Source organism: Corvus brachyrhynchos, unplaced genomic scaffold (genome assembly GCF_000691975.1).
Source record: "Corvus brachyrhynchos isolate BGI_N302 unplaced genomic scaffold, ASM69197v1 scaffold864, whole genome shotgun sequence".
NCBI classification, from domain to species: Eukaryota; Metazoa; Chordata; class Aves; order Passeriformes; family Corvidae; genus Corvus; species Corvus brachyrhynchos.
Window position 1 is genome coordinate 946,669 of NW_008237871.1, and position 15,951 is coordinate 962,619.

The window sequence follows — 15,951 nt, forward strand, 5'->3', positions numbered from 1 at the left end:
GCTGCTTTAGTTCCCTTATCACTGGTGGAGTTGAAGACTGTGTAAGGCTTCAATTAAAATATCTCGTGATGGAACTTCATTGTTTGTCACATAATGTGAGAGCATCGCCTGTGTCCTGTGACGAGAGTCGAGATGTCCAAACTATCCTTGCGTATCTTGTGCTGCCTGGGGAAAGTAATGTGGGTGGATATCTCAAAGCTAATGGTCCAGTAGTGGCTACTGCAACTGGGAGTACTCTCAGGAGCAGGTGCTGAGGTATGAAGCTGTTGCAAGATGGGTTTAAAGCAGAAACCTGTTGGGTTAAAGTTTGTGGTTAAAGTTTTGTGTGTCGTCAGTGGATGCTTCATTTACTACTTCATTTGGGAACAAAGCAGTGCCTGACCATGCCTGAAGTCCTTTGTCATCCTCTGGTATCCCACTGTTCTCTCCCCACTGATTTCTGGCTGGTACATCTCCTCCTTCTCCTCTTCCAACTCTCCCAGCACTTTCCCTGGCCATGGCAGATTCCTCCTCTCTACAGAATGCCCCAGCCCTCTTGGCAGAGACTTGACACTAACTAGCAACCCCCTGTTGTACTGAGGTTCTTTTAATTAAAACCCAGTGTCACGTTTAAATAAGGTTGTGCATGTTGTGACACATCTGAATACAGCTCAATGGGGCTGCTTGTACAAGCATAACTCTGCTACTTGCTGGTCCTCCCCCTCTCCTGATGTAAATTAAGGCAATCAGGCTACTTTTTAAATTCCATGGCTAAGACTGGCTGTTGGACCTTTGTAACAGTGAGAAATAATTGTATTGCTTTTAATTGCTTTACAGCTCCTCTCTCCTGGAGACCTATTGCTGCTGCCAAAGCACTCTGTGACTGAAGCCAAGCTTCCAAACAGCTGGATTTGGCAGAGATGTGGAGGTTAAAGCCAGCCTAAGCAGACAATAGCTGGGGAGCCTGTTCAGGTGGTGGCCTGCAGCTGCTGCTCCACTCCCAATAATAAATCATAATGGGGACTCAAGTCAAAGCCAAGGTTCAAACAGACCATTGGTCCAAAAACTCAGCTGTTTCTGCAGAGTGCCTGCCCATGGCACAAAGAGTATGCAGAGGTGGGTTAGACAGTGGATATCTGCAGGCTCCTGGTCCATCTCCTGATTTCTGTACATCAAACCAAATGCACATTTGGCCCTGCCGTGCTACAATTGGGAAGGCAGTGAGGGCTGTGCTTCCCTCTAGGGTCAGGCCTGAGATGAGCTAAGGAGTTTATGGGAGTTGAGCTGGCAGCAAAGGTGGAGAGGATTATTGTCAGCTGGGTTTGCTCTCTCTATTGCTGAAGAAGAGAAAGCTGCAGGGTCTTGAACTCATACATCTGCTGCTTTCTGATCAGGATCAGTCTGACAGATTGCACAGATACACCTTCATTAAGGTCATTCACTTGGCAGTGCCCAGCAGTCAGTATCTCTGCATGACAGCCTGTGTGTGTTCCTGCTCAGTGGTGCATGTCTTATCCTCATGCCTGGCAGGCCAGGAGCTGTGCCTGAGTCATATGAAGTTGGTTGGAGGGCCCTTTCCAAGGTCTGTGTACTCACCAGGCAGCAGGACACAGCATGGAGCTCTTGTGAGTCTAGGGGATGCTCACAGATGTGATCCCATTCCAGAGAGGAGGTGAAAGGTGAGAGCAGAGGTAGTACCTGAAATTTCCCCTTCTCTCCTGCTGTTAGAGTAACTTGCCTGATGAGGCTCTGCAGGAGCCCAGCAGTGAGAGACCCAGCTGTGGAAAAGAGCTGCAGAGTCCCAGCCAGAAGCCCACGGGTTAACACAGCACTGCGGGGCTTGAGTCAGCCCAGGCTCAAAGGACAGCCCAGCACAGAGCAGCCTTCAGACCAAACAAAGTACCTTCTGCCGAGCTGGGGCACAGATAAAAGATCCCATGGCATTTCTTGTGAAGCCTGGAGGAGACTGCCAGTGCTGAAGCTGAAATCTCTCTGCCAACAAACAAAACTGTCTTTAAACTCTGAGGCTGTGTGTGAGCTATTGTCGGGGACATAATGGCTTCTCTGTTTCCCTGCACAGTCATTGCTCTGCAAACACACCACTGGTCTCTTTTAAAGGTAGTTGAGTGTAAATTAAGTTCTCGAACCTGGAAAGAATTTTCATCCATTTACTACCCTTGGCTGACATTTGTTTAGAGAGCAGCACATACAGTAGATTTACACTCTGGTTTGAGCTGCTTTACCTGGATCAAGATGGGCATCTCTAGTGCTCAGACTGAAACTCACAGATACAGGGCTTGGATAGCAAATGTGTATCTCCTGGTTTAAGCTGGGAGGTGAGGCTGGGGGGGCCCTGCTTGCTAATCACCCCGCTCTGAGAAAAGTTTTGGTTTGGCTGGCCTGGCCTGTTTCCTCTAGTTAGCTCAGTGCTGGCACACTCACTGCTGCCTAATCCTGTGTGCGTGGCTGCTGCAAGGCACTGAGTGCTGCTCTGGCTGTTGGAGTTCACTCTGCCTTGGGCAGCTGGGCATACACAGTGGGATAGGTGCATCCATTCTTCACCACAATTCCATGGACTGGCTTTTCTCTGAGGATGGCAGATGCTTCAGTAAGGTAAAGGGCATCTTGGCTGTTGTGTTGAAGTTGTGGTAAAAACCCAAAGCTGCAGTACGAAGGGGGAAGGTGGTCTCTGAAGCAATATGATTAATTTTGGTCTATTTTGCTGGAGCAGTCTTGTAATGGAAAAGAAAATGGGTCAAAGGGTATCTGTTCAAGCTGTATTTGCTGAACTGCCTGTCCCACCAAGGTGGCAGTGTCTCTCCATCCACTCAATAGCTCTCGACTCATCTCTGTTTGTACCTGGAAAGCTCCTTGGCATTCTGTGTTCACTCTCAGATGAGCCCTGTGCAGCCCCAGAGCAGCTGAGTGCAGGACTGGGACACATGGAGACCTGAGCACTGGCCATGGCTCTCTGGAAGTGCCTGGCTCATCAGGAAGGTGCTCTGGCCAAGGGCCCCAGGCAGGAGCAGGAACTGTGCTCATACTGGGTTGTGCCAAGCAGCTTTGTCCAAGGTTGCTTCCTAATGACTAAGATGTGTTTTGCACTGGTCCTTGGCAACCTTCCAGACAGACTCCTCCACAGACATGGCATTTAAAAGCAGATTATGTGAAGTTGAATTTTTAAAAAATTTTTGTTCTGAAGATGATGTCAGTCATGACTAACACCAGTTGTGTTCTGCTCCTTGAATTTCCTTTCTCACTTATGCATCTGGAGGTTTTTCAGTATATGACGTTATCTGCCTGCTGCAAGGCAGGTTCTTACCTGAGTGATAGTTGCTGGTTTGAGGAGATGAAAGGGGGTGGCAGCAGGGCTGATAATCCTGTCTCTTGCCATAGGAAGATGAAGACGCGCTGTTTGGTGGTCACAGTGGTGACCGTAGCCCTGCTGGGGCTCATCTTGTTCCTGGGACTCTTCTTCGGGCTGCGCTCAGGCTCGGGGGACACACACACGTACAAGAGGGCGGCTGTGGCCACTGATGCAGGGCAGTGCTCCATCATTGGAAGGTACCCATTCATTGTGTCCTGACTCTCATTAGCTCTGACAGCTCTTGCATGAGACAGAACTGCTGCTTCCCCAATGTACAGGTGCAATCCTGACAGATGCCCAGCATGGATAATCAATACATAATCTCCCTGTAGAAAGAGGAGATCCTAATAAACCCCAGGCTTTTACCATGCTTGACCAGCTTTACTGCAGTTGCTTACAGACAACATAGCAGGTAAAGATTCCTTGGCTCCATGAGCAGTGAGAACAAGAGTTGTCTTTCTAGCTCCTTTAAAAAAACTTCTGTTGGGATATCCTCCAGTTCTAGTCTCAAGTGCTGCAGATTTAAGGCTCCTCAGAAAACTGTCATTTCTTATGACAGTGTAACGAATGTTTGTGGAATGTCTGTCCCCATGTATACTCTGTCACATCTTGGTGTTTTCAGCCTGATATGGATGTGTCTAATGAGGGCTGATCTGGTCTGCACACAGATCATTAGGGTCTGTTCTCTCTGGTGACAAAACTTCCTATTCCTGAGGAACACATAGACTGGGTGTGGACAAATGTGCCCCAGAAAATCTGTTGTAGTTGCTCTGACAAGCTGCATGCACTGCTCACAGGGAGCTGAGACACTGTCACACGTCACCTTCCCTTCTGCTGCACAGGGACATCCTCAAGCAAGGAGGATCAGCGGTGGATGCTGCGATTGCAGCCCTGCTTTGCGTAGGACTCATGAACGCTCACAGCATGGGCATTGGAGGGGGCCTCTTCTTTACCATCTACAGCAGCACAGGTAAGGGACAGGGCCATACATAGCTGGAACAGCTTGAGAACTTTATCTAAGGCAGGTGATTTATCCTACCTGAGAGAAGGTAAATGACTGATGCTCACAGCCTCTGGGGGAATGTCCTCAAAATAATTGCCAAGAAACTGGCTCATGTTGATCACAGTCCTTCAGCAGAGACCGTGCCTGTGTGCTGAGTCCAGAGCTAAACATCATCTTCCTTGCTCTGTCATTAAAGGAAAAGTGGAAATCATTAATGCAAGAGAGGTGGCTCCAAAAAGAGCAACAGAGGACATGTTTGGGAACAACACACAGCTCTCTCTGAAAGGTATGGCAAAGGCTGTTTCACTGCTTTGGGGGGACCACATAGCTCCAGCATTAGCTGCTACTGGCACATCTAAAATAAGAACATTTCTTATGGTTAGGTTCTTGCCTACCTGCAGGATTTCTCCCCTAGAAATATCCTCTGCTTTACACAATTCGCAAACTCTGGCCTGACAAAGAAGCTAAAAACAATGCCCTTTAAATTAGTCAAGACCCCAGCATTTTCTGCTTTTCACTTCATGAAAATGCATGTGAATGCAAAGCACTGAGCATGACCTGTTCCATATGTGCCATCTTTCCTTTCCACCTCTTTGAATAAATCTTTGTGTGGATCACCTTGGGTTTTGTCAGTTCAGGTGTCCTCCCTAAATACTTGTTATGGTGTCTTCAACTAATGGCTTGGGGCCTCCAGAGAAGTTTCCTTTCAGGAAAGTATTTTCTAGTAAGAAATAGAAAGCATTACTAACTAGTTCTCCTCATGGTCACTCTTTTAAGCAAGAAGGAACAGCACCTTGGAGGGATTTTGAGCAGTGTGTTGAACTTTTGGGAGATGCCAATGAAAACAGGATTGAAGTAAACTGCTGCATCACTATGCAGTGTGGAATCAATCTGTTCCAGTTGTAGTTACAATGCTGCAACGAAGTTTTTGACTTAAGTATGTCACAGCCTGTGTCCTCTCACCATGATAGCTTCTGTGTTCCGAGCAGCTTTGCTCTGGTACAGAGCCTACTGAGGGGAAATGACCCTAAAACTGGAGTTACCAGCAAAAGGACAGAGGTGTTTCAGCAGTTCAGAATATGTAGGCACAAATGTCAGACCAAGTTACCCTGTTAATTCTGTTAATTCTCACAAGCTGAGCTGGTCACAGTACACACAAGCCCTGCCTACAACAGGGCTGGCAGAGATGCCTGCTCTACCTCCTGCTCCATCAACCACTTTCTTTTCTTGCTGTGGAAGACTTAACACATTCCTTTTCTGCTCCAGGAGGACTGTCCATTGCTGTTCCAGGAGAAATCCGTGGCTATGAGCTGGCTCACAAACGTCATGGCAAACTGGCATGGAAAGACCTGTTTCTGCCCAGTATCAAGCTGGCAAAAGAAGGATTCCCTGTTGGGAAAGGCCTTGCTGCAGCCATCAAATCAAAAGAGGAGGCAATCGAAAGCAATCCCTTGCTGTGGTAGGTAGAGCGGTTGCTGTTGTATGCAGAGAAATTTGGGGTGGCTGCATCCGATCTGCAAAGTCCCTGTGTTTGTGTAATGGAGAGTGTGCATCCCCTCCAGTAACCACACTCACTGTGCCTGCTGGTGTCACTGCAGACACCTAAAGGTGATAAATCATGGGGCCAGTTTTAGGAATGTTCAGTCCTGACCTTTTAAGGGAGATAGATTCTACTCCTAAAGTCCATTTGTCTGAGCAAAGGTGGAATTAGAGTACGTGCTGGGATCAATCTGCCACATGGCAATATATTTTCTGAATCTCCAGCTTTTCCTCATGCTGTAAGTGCACCAAGCTGATCTTACCTGCATTTGGAGCAATTTCAGTCTCCTTCAACATCTCACCTGCTGTCAAGCAGTGGGAATTTGAATCATCTCTTACTCTACAATCAGCCTTCCTCAAGCAATGCCTCTGACCATCCACTTCTGGCAAAGACTGAGCATGAAGTGTTTTAAATACTCCTCCACTTCTTACAGTCAAATCCTTAGTGTTTATGTCCAGCCCTGCTGGAGATCATGCTTAATTCTCTCTTTTCCTTAAACTCTCTGCCAGCTGCAGGTTCATTTCCAATCCAATTGGTAATGTACACCCTGGACTATCTCCTGTCCTTCCATCTGGCAGGTCCAGAGCAGCACATTCTTGATCCATTATTAGGGAGCTAGAGAGGAAGCCATCTACCTTAAAATGATCTAACACAGGGACTGAAACACTTCTCCCGGATTTACTGGAAGCTTTGAGCCTCATAGCATAATAGACTGTGCTCTGAACTGAACTGCTGAGTTCAAGGACTATGGCCCCTCCTGTGCATCTTGAGGCACTTGTTGGCCCCTCGGGTGGGCAGGGAGGGTGGCTGCCGTGGTGAAAATCCCTGCTGCAGGGTCCATTGAGCAAACTGAGCATGTGGCATCACAGGTCAGAAAACACTGTTCGCTTGTATGTCCCAGTGCAAGATATCAGGACCCCTGGGCCATGGTTCAGGCAGTTTCTCTTCTCTCCAAGAAGCATCTAGCATGACCACTCATACTGGTTCAGCTGCCACAGATACGCATAGTTTTGAACTTGTCTCTCAGACCTGATCTTCTCAATCTCCTTTCTCTGTTAGTGAAGTGTTCTGCAAAGGAGGGAAAATTCTGCAAGAGGGTGAAACCATCAAGATGCCCAAACTAGCCAAGACCTACGAGACTATAGCCAGAGAAGGAGCAGATGCCTTTTACACAGGAAGCCTGGCAAAGCAGATCATCGCTGACATCCGCAGTGTAGGTGAGAACCAGGACATCTGTCCCAAGCAGCAGGAGTGACCAGACTGCTCAGAGCCCAGGGAGGAGCTGGTGACCTGCAGAAGCCTTGGGAGGGGCCAACCCTGAAATGCTGCCTCTGAGATTTGTGGCAACAGGACACCCAAAAGAAGCACTTTAATGGATGTGTTTGAAACTCAGTCAGAAATGGAGAGTATTAACTGTGCATTTCTGTACCACAGAGCCTCCCAAGTCTGTGCAGCTCTGGCTGTAGCTGAGTAGATACAGGCTGTTCACAGAGCCTGAATCCAACGAGTTTCTACCTAAAACGTTACATACTTGGTGGTCCTGTGAACTCTGAGCTGTTTGATCTCTCGGTACCACTAGATGGTGGCAGTATCCTGTCCTCACCAGCCAGCACTGGTTAGCTTGGTGAACTTCGTGTGAGTCATTTACCGACTTTATTTGTGGTGGATAATTGCTTACTGTCTTCCCCCTTCAGATAAGAAAGGTGATGGAACACTCAAATTATTCTATCTCTGGGGTGCCACAAAGCATCTGCATCCAAAACTGCATCTTCCTCCTGTAAACAGGATTCCTAAGGACATTTTGTAGCCTGACACTGCTGGTGTCCTTTGAAAAATAGATGGATTGTCAGTTTTGGCTGCTGTAAATCAGCCCAACTTCATGCTTAGACTATCTGAGCCTCAGATGGATCTATCAAGGAATAAATCTCATGGGCACACATCTTTGCTTTCTTTACCTTGTTACTTTTTGGATTTATCTATGTTCCCTCCAGTCCTTGCTGTGATTCATGATGATGGAATATGACCTCTTCCCACCAGAGATCACATAAACCCACATCTCTAGTTTCCTTCTCTTTCCAGGGGGAATTGTCACATTGGAAGACCTGCGGGACTACAATGCGACAGTGATCGAAGACCCCATACAGATCAAACTTGGGGAGTTCACCCTCTACACACCCAGTGCCCCTCTAAGTGGCCCAGTTCTGGCCCTCATTTTCAACATATTGAAAGGTGAGAGTGCCACAGAGCAGTGCCCCACAGACAGCAGGAGCTGGGAGAGCTCCAAAGACATCACCTTTTTTGGGGGAGCAAGGCCTCCCCTGATAGCTGTCCAGCAGGTGAGAAGTCTGAGAGCCCAGGAGAGATCAGAAATGCAGAAACATTCCTCTTCTGCTGTAAACTCAGGGATGTTGCCTTCCTACCTGAAATACAGGTGCAAGAGGAGAAATATTCTCCTGATAGGGGAACTTCCCTGATATTCATATGGGTGGAACCTAACATGTACTTGAGGCTTCTTTGGAAAACACCTCTGCAAGTACAAATTCTTCTGCTGATTCTCACAGTGTTCAAAACTACCAGAGCTCCTGTGTTCTCCATGTAGAGATTAGGACAGTCCAGTGACTTCATCTCTGTAGAGACTGGGCTTCAAGGTTATTCATGTGACACAGGTGCATTAGCAGTCCATTGACCCCATGCTTTGTGTTCACAGTTATTTGCCTTCTGTTGCCAGGATATAACTTCTCTGCTGCCAGCATCAAAACCATGGAGGAGAAAGGTCTGACTTACCACCGCATAGTGGAGGCCTTTCGCTTTGCCTATGCCAAGAGGACTTTGCTGGGAGACCCAAAATTTGTCAACATTACAGAGGTACCTGGAAAAAGCCTTTTCTTTCTGCAACACCAAAGTGCCTGTGCCACTTGGTATTGACAGGCACTGAAATAGCTGTGAGTCAAAAAGTCCTGTGTGGCTCATGGCTGAGCTGTGAGGGCTATAAATAGAGGCAACCTTCCTGCTGTAAGGAAAAGCAAACTCCTCAATTCACCAGGAGATCTGGAGTACATTTAGGTCTAACCCTGCCTGGTTTTATAGTGTTTGAAGCTTTATTCACTATATTCCCAGCATCCTTGTGGCTCTCTAACTAGAGTCCTGCCTGTAGTCAAATGGAGCAACAGATGGGAAGGGGTGAAGACAGAAACCCTGCTTTTCCCAGCTTTGCACTTTGTGCTTTTACTTCTGTGCCTGCAAAAGCAGCAGGCTCTGAGCCCAGCCCAGCTTGATGAACATAAATTTTTAACTTGGAGAGCTCTGGTCAGAGCTTGCCTTGGCCTTGTCCTCTCAATCTGATCCCATTCCTCTTGTCTCTGAAGCAAGTGTAGCCTCGCTTGCCTTACAGCAGTGTGGAGGCAGCTTTCCATAGCACTGCAATAATGGATGCTGATTAACTTCTACGCAAAGGGGAGACTGTAACAGCTGCTCCTGTGACAGCTTGAAATGCTCTTTTGGTCCAATGTCCATCATCCAAGAAGGAAAGCCCCTGGGGGAAAACTGTAGCCTCCCTGCTGGGATTTGCCACTGTGATCTGAAGTATTGGATATCAGCCTCATAACTACATGTCTCTTAATCTGCTGAGTAACTGCATTGGATTTTTCTGACAGGCAATCAGAAACATGACATCCGAGTTCTTTGCGGATGGTCTCCGGAGGAAAATCACAGACAACACCTCCCATCCAGTTGACTACTATGAGCCCGTGTATTACACTGGAGACAATGCCGGTACATCCCACATCTCCATTGTGGCTGATGATGGCAGTGCTGTGTCCGCCACCAGCACCATCAACCAATAGTATGAGCTCAGACATTCCTTCCCTGTAGGCCTTTGCCATCTTCCTAGTGCTGGTTCTGGGGTTGGTATCAAACACGGCTGAGCTGTCACCTCTGGGGTGGGGTAGGGTCAGTAGTGCTGGGCTCCTCTGCTGAGCTTGCAGGTCAGTGCTCAACACTGAGGCCTCATTCTTGTATCAGAGGACAAGATGTGTCTTCTCTCATGTTGAATTCCACCACCAAAACAACATTCACTGTATCTGGATCTTCTCATAAGCAGAGCTATTGCTGCTGATTCTGATTTCCCAGGCTTTTGGAAGGAATTTGAACTAATACAACTGGCCTGGAAGCACAGTGTTTGGCTTTGAGTGCTGTCAGAAAGAGCTGTGTTCACACATATGGTCTGGAGCCAAGGTGTGAAGCTTATTTTTATCCATAGAAAATGTCTCCAGCTTGACACATTTAAGAAACCCCCAGTCATTCCCAAATGTGCCCACCTTTGAGCTATGCTGCCTCTGAATGGAGTGCAGACTGCCCCCTTGGAAGGGAAATTAGTTGTACTTAGGTGCTGTGCTGGTTTTCTCCATGGGGTCCTCTCAGGGGAGCTGGAGGAAGGGCTCTGGGCTGCCTTTCCTCTGTGTGTAGCTGTGTACTCATGGTATTAACCGCTTCCTTCCCCCCTAGGGGTGACAGAAAGTCCTTTACAATGGGAGGGAGTGGAGCGTTACTCCAATCAAATCCCAGGTTTCACATTGCAGTAAATTCAGCTGAAGCTCCTCCTAGATTTGCTGCGGTTTTGACCTGTCTTTGACAATTTGTTTTCTCCAGCTTTGGCTCTGATGTACGATCCAACGTGAGTGGAATCATATTTAATGATGAAATGGATGACTTCAGCTCACCTTACATAATCAATGGATTTGGGATCCCTCCCTCTCCAGCAAATTTCATCGCTCCAGGTAGCTGTAAACTACTTTCCTGACTCAGTCTTTTGGCTGTGTTTTACATGCTCACACTGCAGCATCTGTGCCATGGGACACAGGTCTGGGATCTGCAGAGGACAGGGGTGGGAGAGAGTCAAGAAAGAGATGAGTGCAGGGGATGGTGGGATCCCCAAGGACTGAACAGGACACATGAGCTGAGTCAGGAAGGTGGATACTGAGGCTCTGGGTTTAGACATGGAGAAAGAGCTGGAAGTTTGTGAGCTGCAGGTAGAAAACTGAGCCTCTGTGTTGCATCTGTGTCCCCAACAGGTAAACAGCCAATGTCCTCTATGTGCCCCTCCATTTTGGTGGATAAAATGAAAAAGGTGAGGATGGTGGTTGGTGCTTCTGGAGGAACAAAAATAACTACAGCAACAGCACTGGTACGTGACAGTGTGGGCAAATGGGGGACAACATGAGGCAAAATGGGAGAGGCAGCATTTGGGGGGATTCCTGCCTGCACCTGTGACAGGATCATGGCTGTGGCTCCCTGCTGGGGGCCAGGGGCTTGAAAAGGAGGTTCCTGCCTGGCATTCTGAGGGGCAGTCCTCCAACACCAACTCCTGCCAGGGCTACAAAAGGTCTGCTATTAAACTGCCTCCTTCAGTGACTCCATGTCTTTTTCTCTGGCACGTTGTTCTTACCATTGCAGAAGATTTGCTTTGACTTCTGTTCTCTGGATCTCCAGGAACCTATTTACCTAGTTTAGAGCCATTCCCATCCAACATCCCAAACTTTGGATGAAAGTCACACTGAGAAGCTAAACAAGAACTTAGCACAGGTACAGTGTCAGGCCTGACAGGCAGGGCCTCTGTGAGCTGCTGTGGCAGCTCAAACTAGCCCAAGAGTGACTGCAGCAGTGACTGTCCCCTGTGCCAGCCCACAGCAGCACCAGGCTGGATCTGGCTTTCTGGCTGAGGTAGAGGAGAAGTCTGTAAAAACTGCTACAAGCAGCTTCCTAAGCCCTGAACTCTGAGGGTGTTCTCATTTCCCAGCTGCTCCAGCCTGCAGTTCAAGCCTGTAGAGATGAGCCAGGCCTAAGTGAACTGTTTGTACAATAGCAGGAAGCTGTAGGTGTGTTTGTTGAGGTGACTGTTGTGTGCTTAGTTACAGTGGCATAAATCCAGCCACCATAGCTTAAGGATCTGATCCTTTTGCTATGTTAATTTTAGTCACTCATGGTTTCTTTGTGTGGAATCCTCCTAAGCATATACAACCTGACTGGCTGCAATGTACCTGTGTTTTGCTTAGCCAAGAGAAAAACCACCAAAAGCCATGTAAACCAGAAATGGTGCCTTTTATGTGCTCTGGTGAACATCCTTGAGGCACCTCTACCTGTGTGGCTACAAGGGTCAGACTTCTTTGAAGACAAGTAATTAACATTAAGGCTTTTTGCATCTCACAGACGATCATGAATTCCATCTGGTTTGGTTATGATGTGAAGAAAGCAGTGGAAGAGCCCAGAATTCACGATCAGCTGTTTCCCAATATCACAGAGCTCGAGCAGCAAATAGAGGAGGTTGGTCTCACTAGAGCCATACATGAACTTGTATGGGCTGGGTTCCTAGTGCTGGGAAGGCAAGCACCAGGTTTGGCCAAATGGTCCTAGGTGAGCAGTAGTAAAGCTGATAGAGATCTAGTGCTGGGTCACAATAAGTGTTCAAAGTGTACCTTTAGTCTCAGTCACTCAGTCACTTCACACTCAGGTGTGAAGCCAGTGCATTGAAGAGTGACCCGTATCTGAAACTGAGCATCTGCTTGCAGTGATGTTTGGCACAAAGGATTTGCAAAACAGCAAACCACATCAGGGCCCAGACCATCCCACAGTCTAAATCCAGTCAGTCTCAGGGAGCTCTTGTCCTGTTGTGTAACCTCATGGTGAATCTGGAAGGCCTGGCCCAGAGCTAATAAGAGGGTATGCCCAGAGGGACCTGGGAACAGACTTGAAAATATATTCACAATAGAGATCTCAGCACAGTACTGTCAGTCTGAGAGCTGGTGGCAACGTCTGCGTTGCTCTCCAGACCACTCACCTGAGCTGGCAGCTTCATTCACCCTGAGAAACTATATGTCCCAGAGGCCTGAGACAGCTGCAGGCTTTGTACATATCTCAGCCTGTGAGTCTGCATTTGGGAAAACAGTCCTACATAATGCAGTTTTCTTATCAAACTACGCAGAAGTTCCTCTGTTAATAAGCTTCTTATGAAGGTAACAGCTGAGATATCTGCCAGCACTGGGGAGGATGTCCTGCTTTCTACAAGTCTGTGTTTTCCACCACTGACAAACAGGATCCATCAGTCCTGGCTGTTAGTGTGTGAATATCTGTGACCAAGACCAGTATTGGTAACCCACACTGAGCACCACAAATATCAAATATTCTGAATTCCACTTCTTCAGAAGTAGGGCATCCCAGAAAACAAAGGGAAGAGGAGGAACAACATGTAGATTTAGCCCTACCTGACATGGGCACTGAGCACTTGGATGGTTGTGGGGGATGCAGGTCACAGACTGCAGCACGTACAGTTCCCCTCTGGTGTTGTGCTCACCCAGTTGTGCATTGCAGGGCATAGAGGAGCAGCTGAAGAAGAGGAAGCATGACACGGCGCGGGTGAGCGGTGGCGCGGTGGTGCAGGCCATCCTCCGAACGGAGCGCGGATGGGCTGCAGCCTCCGACTCACGGAAAGGGGGCTTCCCTGCAGGCTACTGACCTGGCTCAGCTCCTTTTTTCAGTGGTCTAGTGACACCAAGGTGTGTTTGGGGGGAAGATCCTTTAGATCTGCAACTCAGGGACTTCTCACAGGAAAAGAGAACACATTTGCCTGTGGTTCTGTTGATGGAACTGGGACAGTTCTCTACAGCCATGACCGAAGTGCCTCATGCCACAGCCGTCTACTAAGACAGGCATGTCCACCAGGACGTGCAGTACTTACTTGAAGAGTCTGTTCTGCCTTGAAGAGTTTGTTCCCTGCCTCCTCTCCATCCCATGAAGACAGATTGGGTGCCCAGTTTCTGCAGAAGGTCCAGCTCACTCAAGCTGCAGGAAGTGTTTCCCCTGCACAGTGTCAGCTACCAGGAATGTCCCTGTCACTGCTAGAGAAGTTTTTGTTTCCTGTTGAGTAGGTGGGAGTTACAGGACTCTGGGACTGGGTTTTCTAAGTTACAAACTAATAGATCTGTGCCATAGCAGGAAGCCCAGCTCTAGACTGGGATACGCCCAACTCACCACTCTGTTAACAAAAGCTGTTTCTGCATTTCACCCAGTTGTTTATTGGAGATGCGTGGGGAAATGGGGAAATGGCTTCAAACTTTTTTATATTTCTGTTGAGAAGGTCTAAAGGGAAGATGCTACCTGTAAAACTCTGAGCACAACTAAAATAAATAAGTACGGAGTCACACATTTTCCTTGCCTGCACAGTTGCTGCAAAAAGAGATGATGAGAGTCTGTGTGAAAGAAGCTTTTCTGAGATTTTTGTCTTTTCTTCACTCCTTTGATGAAGTAAACAATAATACTTACATATCCAAAACAAGCTTGCTTTTCCTCCACTTCGCTTTTTATCATGTTGTACTGCAGGCATGAAATACCAGAGTTTGGGGAAATGAAACTTCTTAAAAAGGTCACGCTGCAGCTACTCTTGTTTAAAGGTAAGTTGCCATTAACCACACTGTTAATGACCTCTCAGAAATCCTTGTCTGATATGGAGCAGCTGAGAGTGTCTGTACCTGCATGAGGAGGTTTGGTGTTCACCTACCAGCATGGGCCAATACATCACATCACATAAACTTAGCCTAAGATCAAAACCAAATGATCCAGGATGTTGTCATGCTCTAGTGGTGTTTTTGAAATCCTTGATACACAAGTGGCAGTAAGTTAACTCATATATTTGGCTTGTTGAAACTTCCTGTCAGTTTGTAAGAACCTTAAAATACAGAAGAGAAAATGAAAGGCTGAAGTTTTAGGCATCATGCAACCTCTTTCCTAGAAGTGTCTGGAATTGAGGAGAGCCCAGTTTCCCAGAATAAAGTGATAGCTAGATGATGCTTAAATCAGAGTTATGACTTTGACATACATATTTGCTTATATCATTTGACCCAAATGAGTGACTTTTACCAAACATGCCCTGGGGTGTGCTCTGGCTCCTTTTCCTGATCTCTTACTGGTGGTGCTGCATTAGGTGCAGCAGTGATTGTACATGACCTCTAGTCATTGTGTTCCCTCAAGAGACCAGGTCAGGGCCAAGCCTGTGTCCTCTTGTCACTGAACTGAGACTTTCACTTTTCCACTTCTTGTAATTCCACCACTGGTGTTCCTCCATATCAGGCTGCCTTTGCAATTGGGACTAGCTGAGTTCTTTCTTGGCTGGGTGTGACCTGGGAAATAAAGAAAATTACTGCACAGCAAAATAAGCTTATTGAAATCTTATAGTCACTACACTTAATCCAAAACTGGAAGGGAGCTGCTTTCTGGGAAATGCCTGTTGTACAATCATGTTTTCTGAAACAGGTCTGAGTGGCTGCTGCTGGGCTGCCTCTAACAGCTCATGGTGCAGCAGTTGTTCTTATGTTCCTGAATTTCTTCCTGCTAGTCAGAAAAGTCCCCTATTATTTATACCCTGTGTTAAAAAACTTCCCCTCTGGAAAGCTTAAAACACTTTTAGTTACAACTGTTCTCATATAAATGCATTTGAATTCTTGACTCTGCCCAAGTAGACTTGTTTGGTTATTTTTTAGCAGTATTACTGCAGAGGAATGATTTGTTAAACTGGGCTGCAGCTTGCACTTACATCCTACATTTTTTAAAAAAGCTATGGCTACTTCTTCAAGCTGTAATTATCTGCATCTTATTTGGACATATCTGTACACGGAGCAGGCACTTCTGCCACCTGCTTGGATACCACATCCCACTACTCACCCTACATTGGGACTGTCTGTGCATCAACAGCCAGATACCAGTCAGTACTTCCTGCTGTAAAACCTCCAGCTGTACTCTCCAGGCTGCTCAGCTTCTGAGATGTTTCAGCTGCAGGGAAAAGTCTTCTAGATAGGACAAGAGGGAATAGCTTTAGTAGATTAATATTAGATATTAAAAGAAGTTCTTGATTGTGACAGCAGTAAGGCCCTGGCAGAGGTTACCCAGAGAAACTGTGGCTGCCCCGTGCCTGGAAGTGTTCAAGGACAGGTTGGATGGGTCTCAGACCAACCTGGTGTACTGGAAGGTGTCCCTGCCCATGGCAGGGGTTTGGGACAAGATGAGCTTTAGGGGAAC

The 15,951-nt window shown here is 47.3% G+C and overlaps 2 protein-coding genes across 9 annotated transcripts in view; one reads left to right on the forward strand and one right to left on the reverse strand.

The window, feature by feature from the left end:
• GGT1 (gamma-glutamyltransferase 1) overlaps positions 1 to 14,085 on the forward strand; it is a 30,799-nt gene extending 16,714 nt beyond the window's left edge. For 6 of the 7 annotated variants that reach the window (XM_017732256.1, XM_017732258.1, XM_017732255.1 and 3 more), the window contains exons 2-13: positions 3,376 to 3,543; positions 4,189 to 4,316; positions 4,546 to 4,635; positions 5,616 to 5,808; positions 6,949 to 7,106; positions 7,969 to 8,118; positions 8,618 to 8,754; positions 9,543 to 9,730; positions 10,537 to 10,664; positions 10,959 to 11,071; positions 12,094 to 12,207; positions 13,252 to 14,085. In XM_017732256.1, coding sequence (XP_017587745.1) covers positions 3,380 to 3,543; positions 4,189 to 4,316; positions 4,546 to 4,635; positions 5,616 to 5,808; positions 6,949 to 7,106; positions 7,969 to 8,118; positions 8,618 to 8,754; positions 9,543 to 9,730; positions 10,537 to 10,664; positions 10,959 to 11,071; positions 12,094 to 12,207; positions 13,252 to 13,395 — 1,707 coding nt within the window. In that variant the 5' untranslated portion in view covers positions 3,376 to 3,379 and the 3' untranslated portion in view covers positions 13,396 to 14,085. Of the gene's footprint in view, positions 1 to 32; positions 2,593 to 3,375; positions 3,544 to 4,188; positions 4,317 to 4,545; positions 4,636 to 5,615; positions 5,809 to 6,948; positions 7,107 to 7,968; positions 8,119 to 8,617; positions 8,755 to 9,542; positions 9,731 to 10,536; positions 10,665 to 10,958; positions 11,072 to 12,093; positions 12,208 to 13,251 lie in introns of those variants that run through there. The other variant, XM_017732253.1, reaches the window with a different exon arrangement.
• A 466-nt stretch (positions 14,086 to 14,551) lies between these two features.
• Positions 14,552 to 15,951, reverse strand: part of GGT5 (gamma-glutamyltransferase 5) — a 19,088-nt gene continuing 17,688 nt past the window's right edge. Inside the window, exons 12-13 of one of the 2 annotated variants that reach the window (XR_001861364.1) lie at positions 15,598 to 15,722; positions 14,552 to 15,056 (exon numbers count right to left, since the gene is read on the reverse strand). Coding sequence is in view for 1 of the 2 variants with exons in the window: in XM_017732261.1 (XP_017587750.1) it covers positions 15,702 to 15,722 (21 nt within the window). In the remaining variant the exon portion in view is untranslated. Of the gene's footprint in view, positions 15,723 to 15,951 lie in introns of both variants that reach the window. The other variant, XM_017732261.1, reaches the window with a different exon arrangement.